Raw genomic sequence first — 27,608 nt, forward strand, 5'->3', positions numbered from 1 at the left:
AATTTTTTAAGACATTTGAATGAATGGTCTTTACAGTGTTTTTACAGAGAACTATTAATAAAGTGTTACGTAAATCAGTGTTGGTTGTCTGACATCTTAGAAGGAATTACCTGAGGTCTTAGTAAGGCAAAGTATTTGCAGTATTTGCAGGGACAAAAGTACGCTTAAATGAGAGCATCTTCCTGATGAGTCTTCTGAAAGAACTATAGTAGAAACTATTATCTCTCTGTGATGAGCCTAACATCTTGAATTAAAAAGTAAAATAGAAGCTGCACTGGCTATGTTGCTTCATCACATCTGGTTCCTCTGTTTTATGGTTAGAAGAAATGCATAGGCAAGACAATTGTAGTGCTGTAAAAAGTCCTATTTATAAAGCAATCCTGAACTACACGATTAGCAAAAGGAGACACAGAACACGTGCATCATTGATTAGATAATTTTGACTGGGTTATAGTTTAATAAGAATTAAAATGACATTAGTATAATAAACAATTGCACTTTAAAACATTTGAAAAATTAAAAAAGTACACAACAAATACCCCACAATTATACATCTTATAGTTTTTATACATTACTATATGAACATAGAGGTTAATCATATATAACCTTGTCAGAAGAAATGGTACTTTGTGTGTATAAGTTACAAAAAATTGAGACAATATACTACATAGTGGTTTGTTCAGTTCTTAAAACATTTTTGCTGTTTTAAACTCGGTAGTAATGTTTTGGTTTTATTTTTACAGATTTCCAACACTTTAGTAGAAATGGCTGCAACAAAGCTAAAGCAAAGTAACACTTCACTTCATTGGTATTTAGTGCAAATTTTTGTTAATTTAACATGAAATGTCACCATTGAACATGTACACTTTAGAAATGTTTCCATCACGTACTGTACATAATACAGTTTCCATTATTACACTAGATACCTTTATGGTTGAAAAAACTCTGCTTTGAAGCTTTATATTGAGACCATCCTTAATGAAAGCTCTATTCTATGTGCTATAAATGTATTGGAAAATTGCATCTTTATGTCATGCACAATAGCACCTAGTTTTGCTATGCTTTTCTGAATACCAATATCTTTAATTCTCTAATTCTGATTTACTTCAGTTTCTCTATATTTCTCTCTGGCTTCTCCTCCCAAGAAATAATCATACAGATGGATTTTGGGCAGTTTAGTTCTTGTAATTACAAATACGTACTGCAGGCTTATAAACTGAGAAAAAGTGTAAATTTAACTTAAGATGCACTAATTCATGGTGCTAGCAGAGAAAAAGACCAATTCTTGGCCCAAGTCTTTCTTCAGATAAGCTTGCAGAGATTTGACTTTGAAGGTGTCAACTATTGTTTCCCAAGCATTTGAGAGCAGCATTGCCTCACCTCTGTATAAGATATTTTAAATACTTATATTAAGGGTAAAAAGTTACTTTAGAGATTCCAGTTTTAAATAGAAATTGAGCAAAGCTAATGGCTTAAGAGAGCCAAGAAAACCCATCTTGCTGCTGCCCATCCACTCGATCTAACCCGCCCATTGTGTTTGTGCTATTGTAACCATGATACTGAACAGCTGTTTTCTGTTTGGTGGGAAATAGCATATTCAATAATGACTTTTTCTGACAAGCCCTTTTTGGTTCCTGGAATGGGAGGAATCACTGCTTTCTGTATAATCTAAAGTGCTACTCCTCATGCTGCATACAGCAGTTTGGCTAAAGTACTTCCACATGGAAGTGTACTTCCTCATACGTGGTATCACTCTAAAATGATGCAATTTCTTCCCATGAAAATGCCTCCCTTTATGACGTTGTAGGCTTAAAGGATCCTTTGATCCTTATGGTTATAAGAAGGAGATGTTCACATTTGTTGAAAACCGTATAAAACAAACTCGGGTGCATTACGGATTTATTTACTAGTGCGACTTTTTAAAATTTATTTCTGTGGGATGTTGAGGATAGTGAAATGTTTATTACATTATGAACTTTATCCTTTTTTTGTAAGAGGGAGGGGGTGAACATTTCTGTTTTAGTTACAAGAAGTAAAAGTGTTCAACTGCCACAGCAGATACCTGAGATGGGGAAAGTAAACTTATTTCTGAAGTGTTCTGGCTGTATTGGTCAAAGTACAGGAAGTTAGCTGAACTACCTGAAGCTGCATGTGGAGTAAAATTAGGAAGAATGCAGAGTTAAGCTCCTGAGACTCTCACTGTCGTAGCTTTCAGTTCTCAGTTAACTTCAGTTCTGCAAGTCTTACTCCTGTGGGAACTTACTGAGACAGTTCTACAGCTACATGACCACAGGAATAGTTTTACTTATTTTAGTTCTAGTCAATTGATTTAAAGTTCCAATCTACAGTCGCTGTCTCTATGCCTCTTAAATATGGCCAAGCACAAACAGTGTTGTACTTAAACAGCTAGAAGAAACACTGACTCCCTGGCTTCTTTCTGAAAACTTTCTGATTTTTGTTTGAGAAACTTTTTTTTTTTTTTTAAGTGGGATGAATTGTTTTCTTCCCAGGAGTGAGGGAATATAGACAATACTGTATTAATCCTATAATGAAAGAAATTACCTCAGCACTTGGATGGTACCATCCTTCTACTTATCATTTGCAGGTGGAACAGTATCTCCTGAAGTTCTTCATTAGGGAAGAAGCTTTCAAATAGCAGGTTTAACACTTTAAAAAAGAAAAGGAATAAGAGAAGGGAACATGCATCTTGCCTTAATTTTCCACAATGGAGTGTTGAAAAAATTTCTGAGATCTAAAATTCCAGAACTGAATACCCACAGAATTTATGGAGCTTCTGAACTGAAGTTCTGTCCCTTATTATGATATTTGCAGAAATTTACATCCATTATCTGAGCATTCTTACATTTTTGAGAAAGTCTAGCTGTGGAATTTTTTGCCATGACCTCATTTAGCTATTTGTCAAAGCAATGGAATATACGACTTAAGTAGACTTTACAGTGAGCTAGAGCAAAATGGTAATCAGTTCAGTTTTCAGTCCTTCAATACATGCATTTTCAATTTTGTCATGTGTAAAAAGCTGAATAAATAAAAGAAAGCAATTAATAGTCAGCAACAGAGATGTAATTTTACAGTTTACTTTATGATCTGTGGACAGTCACTCCAGGCTTTTGCTTTTCTCTTAGCTAATGCAAGCCAGGCCGGTTCTGTTGACACAGGGTTAGCATCAGGCGTAGAGAATCTCTTGGCCACCTCCTTTGCCGTAGGGGTTGATGGAACAGAGTCTGAAATTTCCACTGGTTTTGATGGGATGCAGAGAGGAAGAGGGAAAAAAAAAACCACATTAGCTGAACCCTGTTCTTTGTTGCAGGATTCTAGAGATGTCACTTCTTTTCTGTGAAGATATTCTGATCTAACACTTAATATTTATTTCCAACTCTTTAAGTTAAATCTTACTTTTTATTGTATTTGCAAACTAATCAAGTTAGAAGGAGCTGAGTTGCCTTTTTCAGAGGTGACTCCAAGCAACTCACAAAGCTAGGGATAAAATTTTCGGTCTCTGTGAGATCCAGAGAAAGCATTTCCAATTTGCCAGTCATCATCCTTTACATAAACTATTTTAATTATATCTGCAGTGTGGCAAACAATAGGAAATAAAACTGGGGTTTTTTTCTCCTCTTTGGTAATTCAGCTGCTGCACACGTGTAACCCACCTGTATTCAGTAGGATTTAGGTTCCCCCTGCAGACTAGAGTTGTTAAATAAGCACAGAGAATAAAGTGGTGCTGCAGTTTTCTGCCTCAGTTAACCACTCCCATGAGACTATTCTGAAGAAGCAGTGACTAGCTTTCTCCAATAGTTGTTTGTCATGTTTTCTTGAAAATAGTATCTTTGAGATAAACAGGTGTCTCAGCAAGAAAATATATTGATTAAGCAACTGATTTCAGAGAACCAACTTGACAGAGCAGAACTGTAGAAGTCAGGTGGAAAGATTGTTCAATTCTGAGGCAGTGAATGCCCTTGAAGGCAGCCTGGATATAAACAGTTCTAGCTACAGTTACTCCATAGGTTCTATCTGAAACTTAGGGAGTAATAAACATCTTTATTACAAAGTAATTCCTCACTAATCCCTCTCTTACATGTTTTTATTTTGAGCCAAAATGCTCTTTTGGTTAAATATTCAGATTCAGTCCAAGTGACTTTTAGTTGCATTTAATTTTCAAGTTTTGAATGTTTTAAAAAAATTTTAAAATTGCATGGATGGCAAAAATTTTTTATTTTTCTTTTTAGTGTAGCTTTCATCAATTATGTTCACATATATGTAAGTGAATAGTAGCAGCAGCTATTTCTGTAGACAGGCACTTTGAAAAGCTATTTTAAATATTATAGTATTTTATGCTATTTCAAATATTGTATTCTTATCTGTGTAGAAGACTCAAGTGCAAGTCTGAAATATACCAACTTCTTCAAGTTTTGGGTGTTTGTTTCATGTCCTTAAAGGAGGACTCAGCAAACTTCTATTTTAAACATGTTCAAGCCTGTTCTTCTGCCTTAAATGCTCTCCTAATAGTGGGAAACCAAAATCCATGTCATCATCCACAATAAGCGAATACTTCTATATAGTAAATTCATGTAGTTAATGGCCACCTGGCTCCAGATGTTGCCAGTAACCACATGGCAATCCAGTCACTACTTCCTTTAGGGCCAACACAGTTTTGTGCTTTCACCTCAGATAATTCAAAATTGGTAATTCCTCCTGAACTTTCTCCCGAAACTCATTCTAGTGCAGACTGATCTCCCTTCTTTGATCTAATTTGGCATCGTCTGTTGTGCTAGGGTTTGATTTCCTCTAGAACTGACCTTAACATCACACCACAGACTCTTTTGGGGTGAGGCTGCAATGGAGCCCTGTTAGAGGTTGACAGGAATGTTGTAGAGCTTCTCCAGCTGCCAAAGCCCTTTGGGACACTGGAAGCAGGCTAACAGGGAGCAGGAAAGTTTGGGGGCAATCTGTATGAGATCTTGGACTGGTTTGGGTTAGAAGGGACTGTTAAAGATCGTTAGTCCAAGCCAAGGTGTTGCAAGTAAAATCAGTTCCCAGGGATATCTGCACCAGTGTGCTGCTACAGGGTGGACGTGCGGCTGGTGAACCAACTGAATACAGGCGTGCGTAGGGGTTGTTCAGCTTGGAACTGGCTGTACTGCAGGAAGAGCACCTTTAGCTTTTACTGTTACAGATCAGAGCAATTAATTACCTCATTGCTTTCAATAGCTGCATTCCATATTTCTTGGCTTGGAGTGGTAACGAATAGATTCAGCTGAGACGTGTATTTACTTTGAAAGAAGCCCACACTGTTTACTCTGCAACTTGTAAAAAGGTTTCTTCAACACCCGTCTGTACTCTTCTCCAATTAGGACTAATGTTGGCTAGAGAGATATTAGGCAAGTCTCTATTTCAACAATCGCCTTACACCACCCTACATATTTTTCTCCCATGAGGAAGTATTTATTTTAATCTGCCTGCCTTTTGAACATGGAGTTTTTTCAGCTTAACTGAAGTAACAGATAAAGTAGTAGGTTCTGCTTCCAGCCTTCCATGCCAAATACCTGACCAGGAGGGAGAAGTCCTATATTCAGAGTGACAGGCTACCTTCAACTGAATCAATTAGGTTTTGCATTTTTGAATGAAACAAGAATATTCATTCCAAATATTCTGTGGTATTTCTCTTTGGCAAACTGGGAGATGTGGGAACGCAATGTGCTTCATTTCCTACACAAATACGCTTTGTACAAGTTAAGTATCATTCCCCCTCTGTGCTAACCCCCAAGCTAAAGGCAAAACAGTACTGCAATTGCAGTTTACAGTAAATCAAATCTAGTGTGCGTTAGTCATGTTCCAAAAATACGGTTGGATATAGCCTGGGGAGACAGCCTGATTATTTTAACTTGAACTAGGGCAATTCTAAGGAAATGCAGTAGTGCAACCTTAATAACCTGGGGAACCTGGTAAAAACCTGTTACAATTACATACTTCCAGCATAATGGCGAGCACACAAGACTGGGACAAGTTATTTTGTTCTGTGCTGAAATAAAATGAATTTGTAATGCTAGGGATAATACATGAAGCAAAAAAAAATAATCATTCATTCACTTTCTCAGAAACATGCAATACCATTATTCCCAGAGTAAGTCTGAATCACTGTACCTGTCACAGAAGTTGGAAGGGTGTTTGACTTTTTTAGCTGTTCCCTTCTTTCTAGTCTTGATACAGTAGTCTCAATTTTCTTCTCCCCTTCCTGAGTTGTAGATTTCTGCAGTGTGCTTGTTTTGCTGCTGCTGCTTTTATTATCTGGCTGATTACTTCCAGCAGCCTAGAAGGAAGGGAGGAAAACTGCTAAATAAAAAAATGGTTGTGCAATGGCTCTAAGAGGTGTCACACACGATGCTTTCACTCATCACCTGTCCTTTCCGTATCTTCCTGTTCGGCAAAGCATGAAAAGACTTGGATACTTCTAAAACTAACAGTTAGTAGAGACTAAAAAAAAGCACCAAAATCCACAACCCCCCCAAAAAATTAAATTTGTCATGTTGTCATTTCAGTCAAAATGCTGAACACTTGGAGCCAGCCCAACTTGTTAAATACAGCACTGAAACACAGTGTGCATTTGCGGGCAACTTCACACCCTCTGCTGTTTTCTTCTGCCAATTATCTGTGTCTTTAATTACGCACACGTCCATCAGAGATTTGTGTCTTATAAGAAACAAATCAAAATATACTTAGATATCCACATAATCTCCCCTTTCACCATCTGCGGTATCTATAAACAGCATCACTGTGTAGCATCATTTGTGTACTGTTGTTTTTCTTAGTAATAGAATACCATGGGTAGTAAATAGCTATTTAGAGAACAGGAAAGAAATGATACTTTCATTCAGTGCCTGCTTTTTAGGCATTTGGATGTTTCACATGACAGTTCATTTCTTTCATTTGTCTGCATTTTATCCAGATAATATATTCCAATAAAAATAAATTCAAACTTACTAATACTCAGTTATAAATGTGTAGTCCAGCTGTTAATCCCCAAGCATTAAGGCTTAACATCATATTTACTCAAGCTCTGAAAGAACCATGTTGCATAGAAATCTTCTGCTCCACGACCTGCATAGTAGTCATGCTTTCACTTGCCATGAACCTCCACCTGATATTAAGGCATTAGAGTTTACACTAAAATTGTCACACTCTTTGTCCTGGAGATCTTAGTTTTGCAGAAGGGAACTCCAGACTTTCAGACTACTTTTTACTCACTGTCATTCTAGCTTTCACGAAATCTTACAAACCAAATATATATAAAAAAATTTCCCTTTCATGTAATAAAATTAGGTAACAGCTATAATGGTATCAGTGTTTCTAATATTATTGTTTACATTTTCTTTAGCCAGCTTCTCTGCTTGCTTCGCCTCTCTGGCTTGTCTCCTCTCTTCCCTTGTTGCTTGCTGCTCACGAAATCCCTTTTGCTTTTGCAGCGCTAATGTAATCCAAAGCGGTTGTGAAGTTTCAACTTTTTCCATCAATTTAGAGCCATCTAAAGAGTGCCTGCTCTGGAGGACAGGCTTTTCTGAAAGAAAACAGGACAAGAATTGGTTGAGTAATGCACATGTCTTGTCTTGAGTAAACCTGCACAACTTCTCTACCTTGGGAAAACTCTAGAGCTAAGCCCATCGAATGCCACTCCATGCACAGACCTTCACGGACTGTATGGCAAATCCAGACATAGTTCTTACACTTCAAGGATAAGACCTCATTCAACACGCTCACAGATCTGTCCAAATGTATATCTTATTTTTTGTGTGTGTGTGTGTGTGAAAAAGCCTACCACAGGCACTTAGACTTACAGCCGTATTTACTACAAATACTCACGTTGTGTGAGATATTTAAGGGAAAGTGATACATATGCATTGTTTATAACTCTGATGAAAGAGATCCAGTCCCTACATACTGCAGTTCCTGGGTTTTCCAGCTGTAAATCAGAGGAGTGTCAAAACTTTGGCCAAAAATGGGGGTTGAAAGGATGTACTCCTGTAAACGCGGCCTCTCTTAAAAATGTTGTTGGGTTTTTCTTTTGTTTGTTGTTTGGTTTTTTTTCCTTAAACTGTCACTTGAGCATTTGACTTTCTGTACCCTGCACTGGAGCTTGCATCCAGTTTTAGAGCTGTGAGTGGCAGGAAGCAGGACTGGGATGCAAAAGTACTCCCGCTTATCTCAGTGAGCACAGAAACCCTCAAGTGGCCCAGCTCTCCCAGCTGCCCTCCCAACTCGTTTCCATAAATTGCCATTTGAAAATGGAAGTGAAAGGAAAAGGTGTAAAAAAATTGTAAAAAATAGGCAGCAGTTCCACCAAGATACAGTTTTAGAAGTGTCTTGATGCTTGCAAAACTCAAGAATGGAAAAAAAAAAATCGGGATTTCCCAATTAAACGCTGAATTCCTGCCTTGTTCTTTTAGGTGTTCTTATGCTGAAAGGGTAATTTTTGCTCCTGTATAAAATACTATTTGAGGACACAGGGGCTTTCAGCCCTTCTCTGAAGAGCCACTATGGCTACGGTAATTGTTTCTATTACTGAAGAGTGCCCCTGAAATGCAGACTCCTGTGCCCAGCTATATTGGGTTAGATAATTTACCCAGAATAGGTACTATAAGGGGATCCAGATCTTCATAGTTTTTAAGCTAGATAATATTCCCCTAACAAACAGAAACAATGTAAAGTAAATTATAAAAATGATTCCTTCTGCTCTGATGACACCGTTGCACGAGGAACATTGAGTCCATCCTCTGCCTAACTAGGCAACATCTCTACCAAGGAAAATTCACACACACTTCAGTTACCTCCTATAAATTAATTTTCCTAAGCAGGTAGCACTGATCATGCTGAGTTTGTGTATTTCTGAATTAAACTGTGGGGTTGGAAAGTCCCATTCGTTCAGACAAGCCTAAGCAACGTGCTAGTACTCCACAAGTAACATGCCAGGTAAAAATTACAGCTCAAGACGAAATGTCTTCCCCTGGACCTCCAGTATCTCATTTTAGAAATGCAGACAATAGCTAAACGACCTTTGAAAAATACATACCTCTCTTCAATGGCTCAGGCTTTTTGTCATTTTTTTCTCTCCATGGAATACTTATAGATGGGAAAAACGACTTCTTTTCTCTGATTTCTTCGTCTTCATTCTTATACTCACTGGATGGTGTGGAGCGTGCTGCATTCGCTCTGTCTTCTCTTCTCCAGCCACCATCTGATTCAGTTTTAACCAACCTTTGCCCTAGTGCATCAGATAGGCTTGATCTGTTAATTTTAGAGAGAGGAGACGATGGCGGTGTCTGACTGGTGGGCTTTGGAGCTAAAGCAGGTTTCTGCTGGAGCAGTGACTTGCCTGCCGGTTTCTCCTGAGGGGCTAAAGCACTCTGGCCAGTGGCTAGTAGGACCACCGGTGTGACTGCCGGTTGTGAAGTCTCCATTGCAGTAACTGAAGAGTCTTTTGAGTCTTTTAAATTACCAGGGACGTTCACTCTCCCTGTGCCAGGGGGTGTACTCTCCTGTGGAGCAAAAACCTCAGACTCTTTCTCACCTTCTGTAGTAACTAGTGGGTCAGGCACACCATCAAAACTATCTCCCGCGCTGTATCGCTTCTTTTTCCTTTGCTCTGCCTGTTGATCATAATGGAAACGTAAAGAGTAGTTTGTCCTTCGTAATTTTATCCCAAAAGGAGAAACATTTTCTTCTCCATTTGGTGCTGGTTTATCTGCTTTCTTTGTGCTGTTATTCTGCTGATTTTCCAGAACACCAGGAAGTTCTGCCTGGGGTAATTCTTTACCTGGAGAATGAGGAAAATTTGGAACAAGGAAAGATGGAAGATCTTTTGCAAATTTACAGCCTTCTGTGTTGTCTGTAATTTCCCTATGAGTTTCCATTTTCTCCTTAGCCTTTTCAGCTAAGTTATCCTTAAATGTGGAGGCCACATCCTCCTTCGAATCAGCAGATAAGCCAGTGGTTCTTCCCACAGCCACTGTTTCATTGCCTGTTGCCACACTTACATTCTCAGCATCTATATTGTTTTTTGAAGCATCTGAAAATTTCTGCCATGCTGGCATTATCGAGAATTTTGCATTTGCAGAGAGGGTTTTCCTCAAGTTGCCATGGGGAGCACCCCGTCCTCGGGGAGTCCAGTCATCACTGTGTCTGCAGACACTTACTCGGTCTTTCTCGTTATATTTGCTGCTTTCTGCGTTCTTTAGGATTCTGGAACGGATAGAGGCCCACTCAGCCAGTACAGCCTGGTTGTTCAATGACTCTTGTGCATATTTCATTTTACTGCTGCTAGGTTTGGGATCCTGGGTTTTTTTCTGGGCCTTCTCTGGTGAAGGAATATCCACATTTTTTCTCTCTTCCGTTAAGCCAAGTAATGATTTACAAGCTGTGTCCTTTATCTGGTTTAAGTTAACTGCTGTGCCACACAGCTGTGCTCCAGTAACCAAAATAGCTGTGTGGGGTACGCACACAGATGATGGAAGCGTATGAGAGCCCTTGCTGGCAGTGTGCATCCTGGAGTCTTTGATGGATGGAGAAGACACTCCTGCTCCTTTGACAGGCATGACTGGACTCAGATTTACTTTCTGAAATATGATCTGTTTATCTCCAGAAGACACTTGAAATGTGAAGGGTCTGGATGCAGTCTGTCTTTCATCTACCTCTTGCCACCGAAGTTCTTCTCCTATTCGCTTTTGTTCCTGAGCCTCGACTTCTCTCTTGAGTTTCTGGGCTAGGATTTCTTCTGCTGTTTTATTCCCTTTTTCTGTCTGTTTGAGTTTTTGGGATCTTGATCTTTCTTGGAGCTTTTCCTCTACCAGATGCCTATCAACCCCTACAGAACACAACTGATCCTTGTCCTGTTGCTGTTCCAAGGATTTTTCTTGTTGATTTTGCTGAGGATTTTGTCTTTCTGTGTCTATCTCCTGCTCTTCTGGAATGTTCCACTTTTGTTCATTTTGTTCCTTTTGCTGCTTCAGTTCATCTTCTTGCATACCGTCTGAACTTTCCATATGCATTTGCTTTTTGAGCTTGTGTTTTCTGTGCTCCTCCCATTTCTTTTTCTTATCTTCCTGGGGTTGTTCCTTCTCTGTCTTTTCTCCTTTCTCCTTCAACTGCTGCCTTTGTTCCTCCTGTTTCTTTTGTTCCTTCAGACTCTCAGCTTCTTTCTCCTGCTTGAGCTTTATTTCTGCTTCCTCAAGCTCTTTCTCTTCCAGTTCTCGTCTCTGTTTTTCTTTTTTATTTTGTTCCCTGAATTCTTTTTCTTCCTTCAGCCAATTTCTTTCTTCTTCCTCTTGACACTGGTTTTCAATCTTATGCCTTAATTCTTCCAGCTCTAGCCTCCTCTGCTCCTCCAGCTCTTGTCTCCGTTCCTCCAGCTCCTGATGCCTCTGCTCTTGATGCTTCTGCTCCTCCAACTCCTGACATCTCTGCACTTCCCATTCCTGATGCTTCTGCTCCTCCAGATCTTGCCCTTGTTTCTCCTCCCATTCCTGGAGCTTCTGCTCCTCCAGATCTCGTCTCTGTTGCTCCTCCTGTTCCTGGAGCTTCTGTTCTTCCAGATCTTGTCTCTGTTGCTCCTCCCATTCCTGGAGCTTCTGCTCCTCCAGCTCTCCTCTCTGTTGCTTCTCCCGATCCTGGAGCTTCTGCTCCTCTAGATCTTGTCTCTGTTGCTCCTCCCATTCCTGGAGCTTCTGCTCCTCCAGCTCTCCTCTCTGTTGTTTCTCCCGATCCTGGAGCTTCTGCTCCTCTAGATCTTGTCTCTGTTGCTCCTCCCATTCCTGGAGCTTCTGCTCCTCCAGTTCTCCTCTCTGTTGCTTCTCCCAATCCCAGAGCTTCTGCTCCTCTAGATCTTGTGTCTGTTGCTCCTCCCGTTCCTGGAGCTTCTGCTCCTCCAGTTCTCCTCTCTGTTGCTTCTCCCAGTCTTGGAGCTTCTGCTCCTCTAGATCTTGTCTCTGTTGCTCCTCCTTTTCCTGGAGCTTCTGCTCCACCAGATCTCGTCTCTGCTGCTCCTCCCATTCCTGGAGCTTCTGCTTCTCCAGATCTTGTCTCTGTTGCTTCTCACACTCTTGTCTCTGTTGCTGCTCCTGTTCCTGGCGCTTCTGCTCCTCCAGCTCTCGTCTCTGTTGCTCCTGTTCCTGGTGACTCTGCTCCTCCTGCTTTCGTCCTTGTTGCTCCTCCAACTCCTTCTGCCTCTGCTTCTCCAGTTCCTGGCACCTCTGCTTTTCCAGCTCTTGCCTCTTTTCAGTTTCCAGCAGTCTTCTCTCCTCTTTATTGCATGCTTTTAATTCTGTTTTCAAAGATGTCTCTCCTTCAAGGAGATACTGCCTCCTCTCTTCATCACAATGCCTTCTCTCCTGCTCTTTCTGCATCTGCTCGAGTTTTTGGCACCTTTGTTCTTCCATTTCTTTTTGTTCTTCCATTTCTACAATCTGTCTTATTCTTTCAGCCTCAAAGATCCCCCAGTGATCTTCAATTCTTTTCTCCTCTGCCGGCTGAAGCTGCTTCTGCTCATCCCTCTTCTGGATTAGTTTGTCAGCTATGATGTGTCCGTTATAACCTGGGTATCTGTCTCCATACAGCTCAGTTTCTAGGTCCTCTGGTTCAAATTCTGTTATTGTTAAACTTTGTGAGCCCTAAAATTGGGAGAGAAGTTTGGAGTTACTAAATACTGTCTATTGGCTTATTATTCTTTACAGTGAACAATCAAATGGTTGCAAATGCAAAACAATATTTTTATTTTTTAAAAAGCCCACAATTATTTAGATCCAGAACCAACACAGCCACTCCAATTTATGGATCACATTGTCATACATCCCATGCCTCTCAGCTATTCAAATGATAGCTTTTAAAAAAGTAACATATCCCAACAGAGATAACAGTATAATGCTAAATACTGAATCACCATTCGGTGTACATGAACTAATCCAGATTGAGACCTGCCATTTCAAATTTACAGAATCCCAAGGAATAGAGCACAAGTTTCATATGCTTGTTCTACTACTTAGAGCTCCATCCTTTAAGCCTGAAATAATTAGCACCTGCTTAAGGGCATTGTTTTGCCAGTTCCTTCATGGCAAATCTAGCTGTTACTTGCAGAGACAGAAGCTGTTGCCTTGCAGAAAAGAGCTCTGCAACGCTAGCCAGGAAAGAATACTGCTCAGGGAAACACAATTTGGTTGCTTTTCACAAATCCTGAGCCAGGATATCTTCCTCATTAGCTGTGCTGAGACTCCAGTTCTATCACAGGAACTGTGGGACCAACCATGCACGGACAAAGAACCTAGAGCTTCCCAGCAACACTGGACTGTACACGCCGTGTGCTAACTGCTGGCCTGTTCTCTGTGCTTCCCCAACAGCCCTGGTGTGTGGGTGCAATACTGGGAACAAGCTGAATGCAGATCTTCTTCACAGCTCACTCCTTGCCTCCGTAGTGACATGGTCTGAAGATGAGCTGCACCTGAAGAGCACTTTCCCAGCACTTTCCTTGAGCAAAACAGCCCAGCTAATGCCCTGTCTAGCTATCATTTGCTGAGCTATCATTTGACGCCAGTTAAACATTTTGTACAAACAAGAGGTTTAAATTTGATTTCTTCATTGCAAGAGTGATAAATGCACATACAGTGGTGCGGAAGAAAGGACAGTGGCCTCTTCTGAACCCTGCATTAGCTGAATAGTCTTGTCCCATTTACAAACACTAGTAAGATGTCAGGATAAAAAGCAAAACAGACATGCAGTAAGTGTACAAAGTGAGGATCTGATAATTCACTCTGTAGCTGTAGCAAGAGCCATGTTACTTAAGTCTTACTCTTTCTTATAAGACAATGATATTACTACTGTCAGTACCAACTACATAAAATCATATATATGGATTAATGCTTAAGTTATAGTGACACTGTTTCACTTAGGATTAAGTATGCTATACAGATCTTCTAAAGAGCACCACTGGTCAATAGCTTTATTGGGTAAGCATGTTATTTCAATAGCTTTACTGTACAAGTATATTACTTTGTATAAATGGATGCCTTGCTAGCAACTGCACCATGGAAGATGAACCAAAACAAAAAAAAAGATGAAAAGGAAATATCCTATCCCAGAGAGTGCTGAAAAAGCTGAGTAATTGCCAAAGGACTTGAAGTCAGCCAAAGGTAAAGGTGGCAGGGGGAGATCGCAACCACCTACCCAATTCAAACGAAAGAAAACTTGCTCTCCCCCACCCGTAAGAAGCACATATGCTAATTTACATTGAAAGTGAGGCTAATTTAAATATATCTAACCAATAACAGAAGGCTTAGTTATCACTGACCAGCAATTGTAAATTTAGGCATGTTTATACTAATCAAGTAACAAGATAAATACATTGTAATTCCTTGGTGTGGTGTGTTAGCTTTGTGGAATTGCCACCTAGCGCTCAGCTCTGCGCAGAAATGAAGTAAGCGACAATATCTTGCCTCAGTGTCCAAGACAGGCTTATTGTCCACCGGGAAACAAACTCAGCTTCGAGACAACATCAGAACCCATGCCAGTTTTAAAGAATCTAATTTTTTTTCCCCCATCAAATTTTGCACCATCTGATTGCCTATACCAAAGCGTAATTAACAGTGACTGATATCCTTCAGACCTCTATGACCCAAATTTCTTACTAGAAAAACTCGAATCAGAAAGTCCTCCCAATGTCAAATCCTACTGGAAGTACTTCAGGTGTAAGTAGTATTTGTCTCAGCTGTCTATATTAAAACTGCTTTGCATCTTCTCTCCTAGGGTTTCATCTTTAGGTCCCTATCTTGATTTCAAGACAAAATGAAAGGAGCATGCATTTTGTTTTGCCTTGGAGACACAAGATTTGTTGAAGAAGCTTCCAATAGCTATCTCCAACAGTGTTAATCACACCTTAAGAGAGTCCTCTGTAGCTACTCCTGGTGCACTCAGTTATGGTTATTTTGTACCCAGCTTCAAAAGCAACCCCCCTCCTTTCGCTGTTTCACCAGTGATTCGATACCTTTGTTAATCTCTTGTGCTTTCGTGACATCCTCTGCTTTTTTGGCTTCACTGCAAGTTTGTGTTTAGCTGCACTGTTGTCTAGACGAGCAACAGCCTGGGGAACCGCATCCAGATTGATTGTTTCAATTGTGCCAGAACAGGAAAATTGTCTTTTTGGCCGAGATGATTTGACAGGAGCGATCTGTTTGTATCAAACACAAGAAGGTATTCTTAAGCTATTCATTCAATTTAAATAAATAAAACACAAAAAGCTTTTACAGTTTTGAATGTAAAGGAGTTATTAGCAGAAAATATGTCAAGCTCTTTTTTCCATTATACAAATCATGAACTTTGGACATTAAAGTTACAGCTGTGATGTTTTCCTATTGCCAGTACTACATGTTTTTACATTTTTCACTTAAAAACTACTTAGACAATTCTAACTATTTTGTCAAAGATTTAGCTCAACTCTGAAGTTGTTGGGAATGAGGAGGGCAAAGACAGAGTTTTAAGCAACATCAAACACTGGGATATGTAAAGTTTGCTTACTGTGGAAAAGAATGTCTACATCTTTAAATAATATAGATTATACACTTCAGACAAACCAGACTGACTTATCTAAGCATTATAACAGAACAGCTACAGAGCTGTACTATCTGCACGGGAGATGACTACAGCAATGGATCTCAGACTGGCACAGTGCCTTTGGAAAACCTCCCCTCCAGAGTCATGTGGAATTGACCAAGCTAGTACAAAAGAGCAGCAAAAAAATAAGATAATACTCGCTTTGACCTGCATTTTTTTTCTCTTGCCTCCTCAAATATTTGGGTTCAGAAATTGCAAATACAAGCCAAGTGATTTAGTGAGACTCCACTCACGGATAAATACAATGGAACTGTACGTCTAGACATGTAAGATTGAGCCTGTCATCAGACCCTCCTACAAGTCACCGAGCTATCATCCTGAGACTCGTATTTGGCACAATCCAAGTGGAAAAAGAAGACAGAAAAAAACAGAAGGAAGAAAACATATTCTGTTAGGAAAGAAAATCACATACATTGTTTTCAGGACATCTCTGTAATCTTCTGAGGTTAAACATATGCTAATCAGGGAACCAATTATTTAAAAGTTGATGGAACATTTTGCATATGCTCATTGAATTACATGTAGGCATAACAAAGTAGCAGAAGTACTTATGAAAATTATGGCTCTATGATTAATACATCAGATGCAGGGATGCTGCAAGACTGGCAGAGACAGAGTTCTGCTGTTTCCTGCAATCAGCTCTTACAGACTTCTCAGTCTTAGGTATTGCTTATTTACTAGCACCCAAACTGTGCAACATACACAAAATCTTGGATGATCAATGAAAGAATGAAGTATGTATTAAAGTAAAAACTGACTTACAGGCTTCTAATAACAAAAATTAGAAAGTAGCTCAGTGCAAAGCAAGTGTAAACGGTATTTTTACCTTTTCTTCCATTTCGTAACCTGTTCCAGGCAAAGTCATTGTTCTCAACAAGCCTGGAGTGTCAGTGGACTGCAAAATAAGATTACCACAGCTATATATTAAAATGTAAAGGATCTAATAAATATGGTTCAAAGGACTCATGAAATCATGCATATTAGGGTAGGATTTTTACTATATTTCCTGTCACTAAAGGACTGACGGATAAACAACTTTTATTCCTAAATACTATGAGTTTCTCTCTGCTGCTCCTTGAATCACTGCTGTTGCTGCTACAAGACAGTCCAAAAGGTGAAACACTCACACTTCCTTAACAAAATAACCAGGTTCCAAATCAAAAGAGAGAGCACAGCTTTGTAGGATTTCAATCAGCCCTTGATAACTTTATTTCCTCCTGGCCTATGCCTAAGGAAAAAAAAAGGAACCTGATCAGGCATCACCTCTGCTGCAAGGAGTTTCCAACTCCAGGTTATTGATGACTCCTTTTCTTACAAAGCAAACTGACACCCCCTCCCTGAGCCCATCAGTCACGCAGACTCCTTTGTTACCGTCCCTTTCCAAGCCATTTCACAGGAGAGGATTTCTAAGGTGCAGAGGTTGAAGCAGCATTCATCACACCCAGAAACATTGGTTTTCATCATTATATCACAGTATTGATAACCTAATGAATGTTGGGTTCCCATTACACCAGGTACACATGATTGTTAGTATAAAGCCTAAAAAACCCCAGCTTTAGAAACACAGGTTAAATGAAAAGAAGCCCAGAACTCTTGCCATTGATTCAAGTTACTCAGCTGGGAAAATCAGAAGTGGTGAAGCAACACAGGAAACCTGTTTGAAGTGGAGCAGCACTATGTGATTCTGACAACCACCAAGCCCTGACAGAATTCACCCCTTCCTCCCACAACGTGCAGAGGAATTACAAGGCCAACAGCAGAGACAGGAGCAGAAGCTAGGCAAGCTGCTGTGTGCCAGGAATCTCGGATAAAGCAGGTAATGAGTAGTGCTCAGAAAAAGAGAGTAACGAGTGCTCTGGCTGACCCTATGCATGTAGCGTTGGCTTGCTGGTGTCTGCAATCTCCTCTGAGTAAGGATGCTTGCTCCTTCAGTACTCGGAAAAAGAATTATGCAGAGAGGCTTTCATTTTGTTTTCAAAATGTAATATTTGTAAGGGTAGCTGGTAAGGACTTGAATCTCACCCTCCTTACGACACAAAGATACTCTAGTGGTTTTTTTAGTGCTTGAATTATTTTTTCCTTTGAGCTGGAGGTCACTAGGTGACATTCGGATCTCCTGCAGGACCCAGTAGAAGGCTGTCTGCAGAGAATCTGTGTTGGTCTCAAGCACAGTCTCACACAGCACCAGGGTACGGTAGCCAAAAATCTATCTGCAGTCACACTCTTTGTGCTCTGAGACACGCTGGGTGCTCTCAATTCACCTTAACTTATTGCTTCAGAAGCAAGTATTTGTGCAGCAGAAAAAAATCCAATCTGTCGCAGGTTAGGGCTGAGACGGCCACTAACCCAGGACAAGACCTTACTTTGGCTTCATTTCCATCCTTCCAGATTGCAGAGGGAGAGGCATGAGCGTGCAGACCCTACCCAAATGCCTGGCCCCCTGACAGATCCAACCACAGACATGAAGGAAGCGGTCACAGAGGAGCTATGTTGCCCCTTGGAGACTGATGAAGAATTTGGGCCACCTCAGCCACAAATCTTTTGCATGTTTGGCTGAACATAGGTATGAGCTGCAGAAGACACTTACTTGCCTTTGCCTCGGTGTCCCTCCAGGATTTTAAGGGCTGCATGTGCATAGTGGACTGTCGTGTGCCTTCCCCAACGGTTCCCTGGTGCAAAATTAGCCTCCTCCGGGCAGGGAAGGATGTCCCTTTGCCCCCCAGACATTACATAGAACCAGTCTCACCTCAGAGGGTTTCCAGAGAGTTTCCGTCACTCACCCTGTTTCTTCTCCCTCAGAACAAGACCCTTCTGGGCATCTGAATGCCCACAGCTCCTGGTATCAAAATCTTCATGGATAATTTGAGTAATTATTTGAATTATACCAGACATTTGGGTTTGGGGAGAATTCTCAAAATATTTCTCCCCCTTCTTTGCCTTTAGTACCTATCCATGAGAAATATGGACATTTACCCCAAGACTCAGGATCTTACAGATTCAGCCTCCAGACCCTTCTCATTTTGGAATGTTTTTCCTTTTTGCCATTTGATGCTGTGCACACCTTGCATGCTGGGAAGTCCACATTTCAGAGCATTTTCTATCTCAGAAATTTTTCCTGTCTTCTAGCTAGACTGTGAGTTATTTCTTCATTGTTGGAAGTTAAGAGCAAACATTCAAACCGGTAATTCCATGGGATCCGTCTCAGGATGCCAAGAGCACACACTTCTCACCAGTCCAGGAAGCAGGACCTGAGAGATCCCACCCACGTAAAACAGCCCGCTGAGCTCAGTTGCACCTCACTGGAGACATCTGCTACACCCCAGTGAACTTTACTGTTTTAGTACTGCTATAGTGCCATGAATACGTTGATTTAAAGTGCTTACTTTATTACCACTGCGTGAGATCACTGTATCCTGCTGAGTCTCAATCTCCATAGGGCTACTGAGCAGCACATCCTCTTCCATACTAGTGTTTGCCTCCCCCATTGTCCTCACAGAAATTGTCATTTGTGGAGGCTGTCCAAATTTTATATTCTTGGCCAACTGTTGCTGAAAAACAAGAAAAGAAAAAACAACAAAAAAAATTATATTATGAGCAAAACAAGCCAAGTCTAGCATGTGCCACTTCTCCCGCCAAAAGCTGCACAGAAACATTCAGGACAACTTCTGACTCTGGACAAAATAAAAAAAAAAAATCAACTTGAGGCTCCGATTGCTGCAACACAATGGGCACCCCTTCTTTCTCCTTAAAAAGTGACCAGGATCAGGAATTTATAGCATGATTTTCTGATTTTGGAGGATCAACTTGAGTTCCTGTCAGTGTTGCCACCTTTTGCCAACTTACTGTGAATTTTGAAACATTCTTTCTTTTTTTAATCTACGTCCTTGGTTAAGACTGTGCTTATAAAAGCCAATTATGAAGTCTTACTGTTTCAAAGAAATGTGATTATGAGCCAAGTGTACACTGAGAAACTGAAACTGCTCCAAAAGGCAACCTTTTTCTTCTCCAGCCCCCAAGCCCTGTGCCTCATGCATCTACAGTTCTTACGGATATACTTATTGTAATGTTTAGTCCTAAATTTTAAACATTAAGGATTTGGCATAGCCCTGCCTTAGAGGAGGCCAATTCTCAAAGGAGGGGAAACCCAGCTTTCTTCAGATGCTTGATCTCATAGGAACAATACACAAACTCATGTCTGCTCATGCTCACGTGCACTGCCCCACCACTGCTTCTACAGAAAAAAGTTTATGCAGGGGACATGGAGCAGGTGAATGGATAAAAGAGCTTTCCTACCATTCATTTTCCTTGTTGAAGTAATCTTCTCTCAGGGGTTACAAGAAAGTACTCTTGAATTATATTAAGCATCAGACAAGTAAAATAAGGAGCATATAATATCTGTCATCTGGTAGGGTGAATTAGAGAAATTACAGCCCTGGCTATTACAGAGACACATACCACACAGTCTTTGAAGGTGAACTTTTTGCAAAAGAGTTAAAAGAATTTCTCTAGAAGGAGCAAATGGAGTAAGGAACATTTATTGATAGACTATCTTCCTGAAATATTTCAGGGAATCATTCCCAGTTAGGAAGCAAGGGACCATGAAGTTGTTTTCATGCTTTATTTTCTTTCAAGCACAGAAAATTTGCAGCAGCTGAACTCAGTGTGCAGCAACTGTGCAGATGTGGAGCAACTGAACTCAGTGGAAATGTCGTGTACGTATGCAGATCCCTGACATGAGTTTGCCACTGAGAACTGCAGAAGATTGGAGTGGATATCATGTAAAAGATGTTTTTTCATTCCTATAGCAGAGAATCAGTAGCATGGCTTAGGTGAGCAGTTGGCAAGGGAAGATAGGCTTTAGTAGCAGCAGAAGGACCTCTAAAAGGATCTAGGTCAGACCAATCTCACTTGCCATCATTGCCCAGTAGACCAGATTCCTATATAAAGTTTATCCACATTACCCCAAAATAGTAATAGATTTCTGTAAGACAAAAAGTACATGCACAGGCTTCTTATAATCAGGTTATTCAATTAGAATAGCTTTTCTCAGCCTCTTCATTTTGTTACACATTATTCATGCCCATTTGCATTTTAGCAGAAAGTAGCCAAATTTATCCAGTACATCATTTTGGCACAGTGGGCAGTTCTGAATGGCAGAATTTTACTCCTGCCTAGATTTCTGGCATTGCACCCACAGTCTACAGGCAAGGGTTTCGCCAGATCCTCCCAGACTTTCACGTTCGCAGTGCAACTCTCTGACTTGAAATCTTACATGTTCCCATTGTATATATGAGAGCTGGAGAGAACAAATAGGTCTGTGTTAGATGGTGTGAAGGCTGTAATTCTGCTCTATTCCTGCAGGTCCTCTGATGCTGGTTTAAAATGTTATATTCCTCATATTTCCAGGAAGCAGGCTATCCTCAACATTTATGAACTGTACACAGATGGTTGTTGAGTTTTTTCGTTTTATTCTTTCTTTTTTAAATTACTTCAAAGTTTTAAAAGTTATTCACCCAGACTTGCATAAATTAGTTTGAAGACTGAAGAAGAACTCTAGTAGCTCTCACATTCCTTCCAGGACAGAAGGATCTTCTCTGTATTTGGCCTTTTTTGAACAAATTCAGCTTCAAAAAAAAAGCTTCACTAATAGCTCCCCATTGGCCAATTTCTTTCACTTTATTCTAATCTCCAAACTTGATGCTGAATATAAAATGTCAAAATAGCTTATTGTTACCACAGAGCAAATGTAGCCTTATTGCTTTCAAGGAACAACGTTAAACCTGCCCCTTGTTAGTTTTTAAAAAGTGCTTATACTGTAGCCACAATGGAATTACCCTCTCTCGGAAAAATTCATACAGATACTTGGTCATCCATAAAAACCCTGTCAATGTGTCCCTGAAATATAAGAAAAGACTCACAACTTTTACCTGGAAGAACACACACAGATAGTCCAACCTAGAGTTTGGAGCAGTACATCAAGTGAAGCTGCAAGGCAGTTGAGAAGAGGACATATTCCCTGAAAAGGAGCATCTGCTTCAAATTTCTCAAAAGTTTCCATTACACTTATATTTCCAAACACAAAGCTACAAATCCTCTATGCTCGAGAACTCCCTGTGCTGACAGCGCATGGATGATGGTTGCCAAAGCAGTACTATCTGCAATGCCAGTCATTAGAAGTTGCAGGCGTGGCATTTTGTTCTACTATCACTGCGCAGTCATGTGTTTAAATACCCGTTTGGAAATCTCCATAGATGCATATTGGTCTCTTCTGGTTTGTGCAAGAAGACTTGTAATTTCGCAGCCAGAAATCACTGTCCTGCTCTGAAACCTAGCAGTCAGCTAGAAGCAGAAGGAGGGAGAATGAACATTTCCCGCCTGTACCTTCCACTTCCAACTTTATCAATTCCACTTCCTCAGTTTGCAGCCAGTGTGCAGGTATTTCCACAGGTCTTGCAAACTGTTCTCAGCACCAAAACAGCACATAAGACAGCTACACCATGAAACAGCGGCTGGAGGGACCATGCGTGCAGTGGAGCTTCAGGACGGTATCATCAAGCCGGGCTCCAGAACAGGTCACCTGATCTCCAGTTTTTTTTCTGTAAGATTCAAGAGGTGCGTGGCAGTTTGTCTATTCACACCCCATGTGAGCAGCTATCAGTGCAGTGCCATTAAGTGTGAGGTGAGGGGCAGGGCTGCACATCTAATAAAGGCAAAGAAATACCGTAAATAAACAATAAAAAACCCCCCACCACTTAAAATTTGCACTCATCCGAATTTTAAAATCTTCTTCAACAACTGGACCATGACACAGGCTCACATTTATTTCATGCAAATAATTTCCTAAAATGTGATACTGTTTAACTGACATCTTTATACCAGCTTACCATTAATGACTTCAGAAGTAAAACTCCTAAGTTAAATTGCTCTGCACTGGTTGGCACCTGCAGCAAATTAAAAAGCTCAGGCTTTCAAAGCACTCTTTGTGTTTGCATAGGAAATGCCACAGAACAAACTTTCCATATTAACCGGCAGAGAGCCCAGATCAGGCTGTACATCTCCCCTTTCACTGCAATTTGGGTCCTCTTTGTGTACACGCCTGCTTGCGTGCACGTTGGATTCAGCCCCCTGAAACCACACCGTTCTTACAGCTCCGTGCCTGGAGTGAATCCAAAACTGGATCCACTGAGCTGCTCACTCTGTTCAGCTAAAAAAAACCCCAAAATCATTAAAACAGAGTGTCCTATTCCAGCTGATTCCATTCAAACAGTTCTTAGAAGGAATGCTTGTCATATTTTGCCTTCAACTCAAAGACTTATTTTTCCTATCTGTTTGCAATGCCTGGATACTTAAATAAATGAAACTATGTTTTCTAGTATAATTGTGAAATAATTACTAAATCAATAATAGTAGCCCTAAGAAGAGCCATGCTGTTGAAATTCCACTTGGTCCTGTACAGTCTGTCACAGGGATGCAAAAATCAAATGCCTTGGGAATATATAAGAACAGGACAAGCCCATACTGCGATTTTGCTTGTAAAGGCTGCAGTGATTTGTGGCATATGAGGAGTTTTGGAGTCAATAGCTGGTTGGGAACATTCTTTTATGAATTTGTTTCCTTGGTCTTTGAACTGTAAATATTTCATGAATAAGTGCTGTATGACAATGAGTTCTAAAGCCCAACTATGCATAAAGAAATATTTGTTTTAAAAGTATTAATAGTTTCAGCTGCTGCTCATTTGTTCTCATGTTGTGAAAGACTAAATAATTGTCCTCTATTCATTTCCTTGATTCCACTCATGATTTCATGCATCTCTATCATATTCTCTCTCTTACAATTTCTTTTCTAGGCTGAAAAATATAGTTTACATAATTGTTCTTTCTATGAAAGTGAGTCCACTTCTTTATCCAAACAGGAAAATCTGAAGCATATCTAAACAAGCAAAGCATCCCACATAAGCAATTATTATTATTATTATTATCTTAAATCAAAGAGAGAATAAACTGAAAAGCATCATATAAGAAGTTACACTGGTATAACTGGAGGCTTTAGAAAATAAACTAGATGTGAAATTAACATGTAAACCTACTGGAAAGGAGGAAAATAAGAAGTATTACCACAGGTGTCTTGGATATAAGATGCACGGAGGGAACCATTCCACTCTCCATTAAGATACTGATGCTCAAAACAAGCTTCCGTTTTACTTGCTGCAGTTTTTGTGGGTCTGCAACAAAAACTGCCTTCTGTTCATTTGCTGACCATTTCTGGCAAATACCAGTAGTAGGAAGAAGAAGCACAGCTGCAAAATGCGAGGAAGTGAATCTAACACACTTTGATGCAAGAAAAAACACACAACACTAACCTGTGAAATGAAAGGATGCAAAAATAAGCTCCCAGAGTTTCTTTCAGGTTTTCTCTGACACACTGGTAGATTTAGATTGTAAACATTGTGTGTCATTCACAGTCCTGTATGAGAAGCAGCAGATCCTAAGAAACTAGAAGACTTCACCACTAAGAAAACCAGTGCCTAGGTATCTCACCTCTTTGTGGGAGCAGGTTCAGCTTGGCTTTCTAAACTGGATCTTAAAAACTAGGTAATGATAAATCTCAGCGGCTCAAAAAAGGACAAGAAAAAGACTGCTCTTACAACAGTAGAGGTCTTGAGCCCACACAAAATAACTTCAGGATATGCAAAGCTATTGGTGGTTGACAAGAAGGCAGGCTTTTCTCAGTCTGACTTCTAGCACACAGTAAAACCTTTGAACGTGACGAAATCCACCTATAGAAAGCCTAATAAGATGATTACTGCCAATCTGAAAATCAATAGAAGTAATGGACAACTATGACAGAAAGTACTAATTTACTTTACACATGTAATCAGGAAGAGAAAATTCCTACAATAAGAAGCTGACCCAGTGCAGACACTGCCCAGACTGCTACAGTTTTGCACCATCGCATGATATTTTTTGTCGCTCATCAACAGTCCAAACTCAGCAGAAACACAAGATGAGAAAGGGGGAAACACTTTGGTGGTCAGCAGAATGAGATCCAGCACCATCAGTATGAAAGGGCTTGCACTTCTATTCTGATTTCAAAACCCTTTTCACCACACTGTCAGTTGGGCATCTTCCATAAAAAGAGTTAGGATTTCCAGGAATCTTTGCTGTATGACTCCCTCAAAAAACCCTGAAAAAGTTTAAAATTTGCAGAGCTTTTGATCTCCATTTGGAAAACAGCGTGTTCAGAGCCAGCCCAGGGCGCTGCATCCTGGCAACACTTCCTTACTGAGGAGCATCTTGCCAGGCAAATTGAAACTGGAACTGCTGTGCTTCCACCGTGCCATACAAGCCTGGGCAAAACCACGGTCATGTTGGTGGCATAGCAATGACTTGGGGCCAGGAGCTGGCCACAGAATTCATTTTAAGGAGTGGACTGGCTCCTCTTGTTCCACCACTTGAAAAAATATGGATGTTTCCAGTGGTAGTGAGCTTGCAGAAAGGGACTTCAAAGTAGATACAAGCTTCTGATAACTGCAGACTGAGTATCAGTGTTTTCTGTGACTGCAAAATCACGCAGCAACACAATAGGAGAAAAGAGGGATGGGGTATGGAGTGCACAAAGCCTTCAGACAGAACTGATAATCCAAATAACTGGTCAGGCCTGGGACTCAGTTCTAAGGTCAACTTAAAAATGTGCAATGGGATTTTGCCATGATCTTGTCCTAAAACTCAGGGAACAGTTGCAGAAATCATGGCTTGGGAAATAGGAACAGTAATGTGCTGAGCAGCAGGTTTTGCAAATACAGTGGTGCCTCGTCTTGTCATAAGGAGCCTTTCTATGGAGGGTATAAAAAAAACCCAAACGTGGACATTTAGATGAATATATAACTTCTGTGTAAATATCTAAATAGTTAAAGCATCATTTACCATCTGTTATGCATTTCCTTTCTGGTTGAATGAGTTTCTCTGTATATCACCATTATCAGTAGTGTGGACAAAGCTGAATTTGGGATGTTGCAGCTATATTAAAATGATAAAAATGAACTACTGTCTTTCAATTTTAAATAAAATGCAAGCATACGTTTGACATCAAGCAGCTGAAACAACACTCTCCCTTAAAACACATGCAAGTAACCACACCAAAAAAAGCCTTATGCAAAGTTCACCTGAGTAAGAGCGTATCACTGGCTGTTTATTTTGTGACTGTCAAAGGTGATTATTTTTGCTTTAATTTTCTGGAGTTATCATTTACTTAGTGATGATGGTTATTATCAACTGCAGTAATTGTACTTTTTTATCATGTCTCTGAGTTTAGTGAAGGCAGTAACTTCCACTGGTAATTTTAAACGGAGTTTGAAAATGGGAGAAGCCATTCCTACAAAGTGGGAAGTTATTCAGAGAGAAGCTAACGTGCTGAAGCCAAGACAACAGATCCAACAAACAGGGAGAACACAGCTCCCTGCAGAAGTCAGAGAGATTTGTATCCAAAGGACACTCAAGCATTCTGCAGGACAAGTCCAACTACCTCACATCTTTGCTCAGAGTCAGCAGTCATATAAAATATAATGGTTTCTAGCCTGAAAAGCTGCATGCATTGAATCAACCTGACCCTGGGAAATATAAGCTGAAAAAACAGCACAGAGAAATCGGAGCTGTCCTAGTGTGGTTTCTACTTCAAAGTTCGCCCACTGTCAGCACAGCCAGAGCTGTGCAGGTCATCTGCTGACAGCACCAGGCAGGCAGAAGGAAGGATTTCATCCTGAAGGTTGGACCTGCATAACATGCATGATCTCTCACTCATCACAAAAGATGGACTGTGGGTTGACTTTGGAGGCAGAGGAAATCAATGGTATTTTACTAGTCAGCTACAGGTCAATGACACTTGGCACAGCATTAAAAATTCATCACCATTTTGAAAGGGCATGCCAGCATCCTGAGCAATAAACTGAAACATGCTTCTGAAGGACGACAGCTCTTTCAAGGTCTAGAAAGGCACAGAGCTGGGAATCTTACAGAAGAACAAGAAGCAAAGCTAGAGAATTGACATGCTAATAGAACAGATTTCTGGAAAAGAATGGAAGGCAGGTTGTGTAAATCTCTTTAGAAGCAAAAACACAAATGTGTTGTTTACGTAGTTACTTATGTGCTGTTTGCTTTGGAGAGACAAATATATCCACCTTTTGACGAGAACCATCGAAAGAACAGGGATAAAATGAAGGATAATATACGTAAAAGGATAATTAAATCACTACTACAAAGAAGTCTCACTCTGCATGCCATTCCCTGCCACCAACACTAACCTCATTTTTTCACTCAGTACCACATCTGTAGGTCTCAGGCATACAGATCAGGACATGCCAAAAACCATGAGTTCAACTTAAATGAGTTGCACAAGGTGCAGACAATTCTACAGATTTGCTTGCAGCACTGCTGCCGTACCATCCAAGACCAAAACCTAAAACTGAAATCGTCTGCAGATTATTTGAATTATTTACATCACTTTTGGCCAGACAACTTACATGGCTGAGGAACTGCTCCAAGGCTATTGAAAAAACAAGTCCCCTTTATCCACATTTAACACATTCTAGAGACCATTTTCCCACTTACAAATTCTTACCTGAAGAGTTTTGACTTTTCCTAAAACGTTCTCCTGTGACATTGCTTGGATGGCCTGTTCACTCTCTGTTCTCCCATCAGGTATAAAAATACTGTCATGGGAAAAAGCTCGACTGCCCATAGAATAGTGAGAGGACCTGGAAAAAGCAGTTAAAAAGTAAATTAGCACAGCAACTAATTTATGAAAGTGACTCTGCACATCATAGCTGCCCTTCTGTATAGATTTTCCCTCCTCCTTGCCTTCTACACAAAAGTTTCGAACATTCTCAGAAGAAGGGTATCCAAACATGTTCTGTTATGAAACATTTAATGGAGGTACACAATTCTTTCACA

The 27,608-nt window shown here is 40.3% G+C and overlaps 1 protein-coding gene across 1 annotated transcript; it reads right to left on the minus strand.

Annotated features, from left to right (window-relative positions):
* Positions 1-2,633: 2,633 nt before the first annotated feature.
* KIAA1211 (KIAA1211 ortholog) lies at positions 2,634-27,396 on the minus strand. Its single transcript, XM_009874725.1, has 10 exons — positions 27,277-27,396; positions 19,047-19,211; positions 16,490-16,558; positions 15,038-15,220; positions 12,030-12,674; positions 11,359-11,927; positions 9,083-11,043; positions 7,383-7,573; positions 6,163-6,328; positions 2,634-3,254 (listed from the first exon to the last, which is right to left on the minus strand). Exons 1-10 carry the CDS (start codon positions 27,394-27,396, stop codon positions 3,094-3,096), a joined length of 4,230 nt encoding a protein of 1,409 aa, XP_009873027.1. The 3' UTR covers positions 2,634-3,093.
* Positions 27,397-27,608: the final 212 nt, after the last annotated feature.

The sequence above is a fragment of the Apaloderma vittatum genome, unplaced genomic scaffold (assembly GCF_000703405.1).
Source record: "Apaloderma vittatum isolate BGI_N311 unplaced genomic scaffold, ASM70340v1 scaffold11418, whole genome shotgun sequence".
Taxonomy (NCBI): Eukaryota; Metazoa; Chordata; class Aves; order Trogoniformes; family Trogonidae; genus Apaloderma; species Apaloderma vittatum.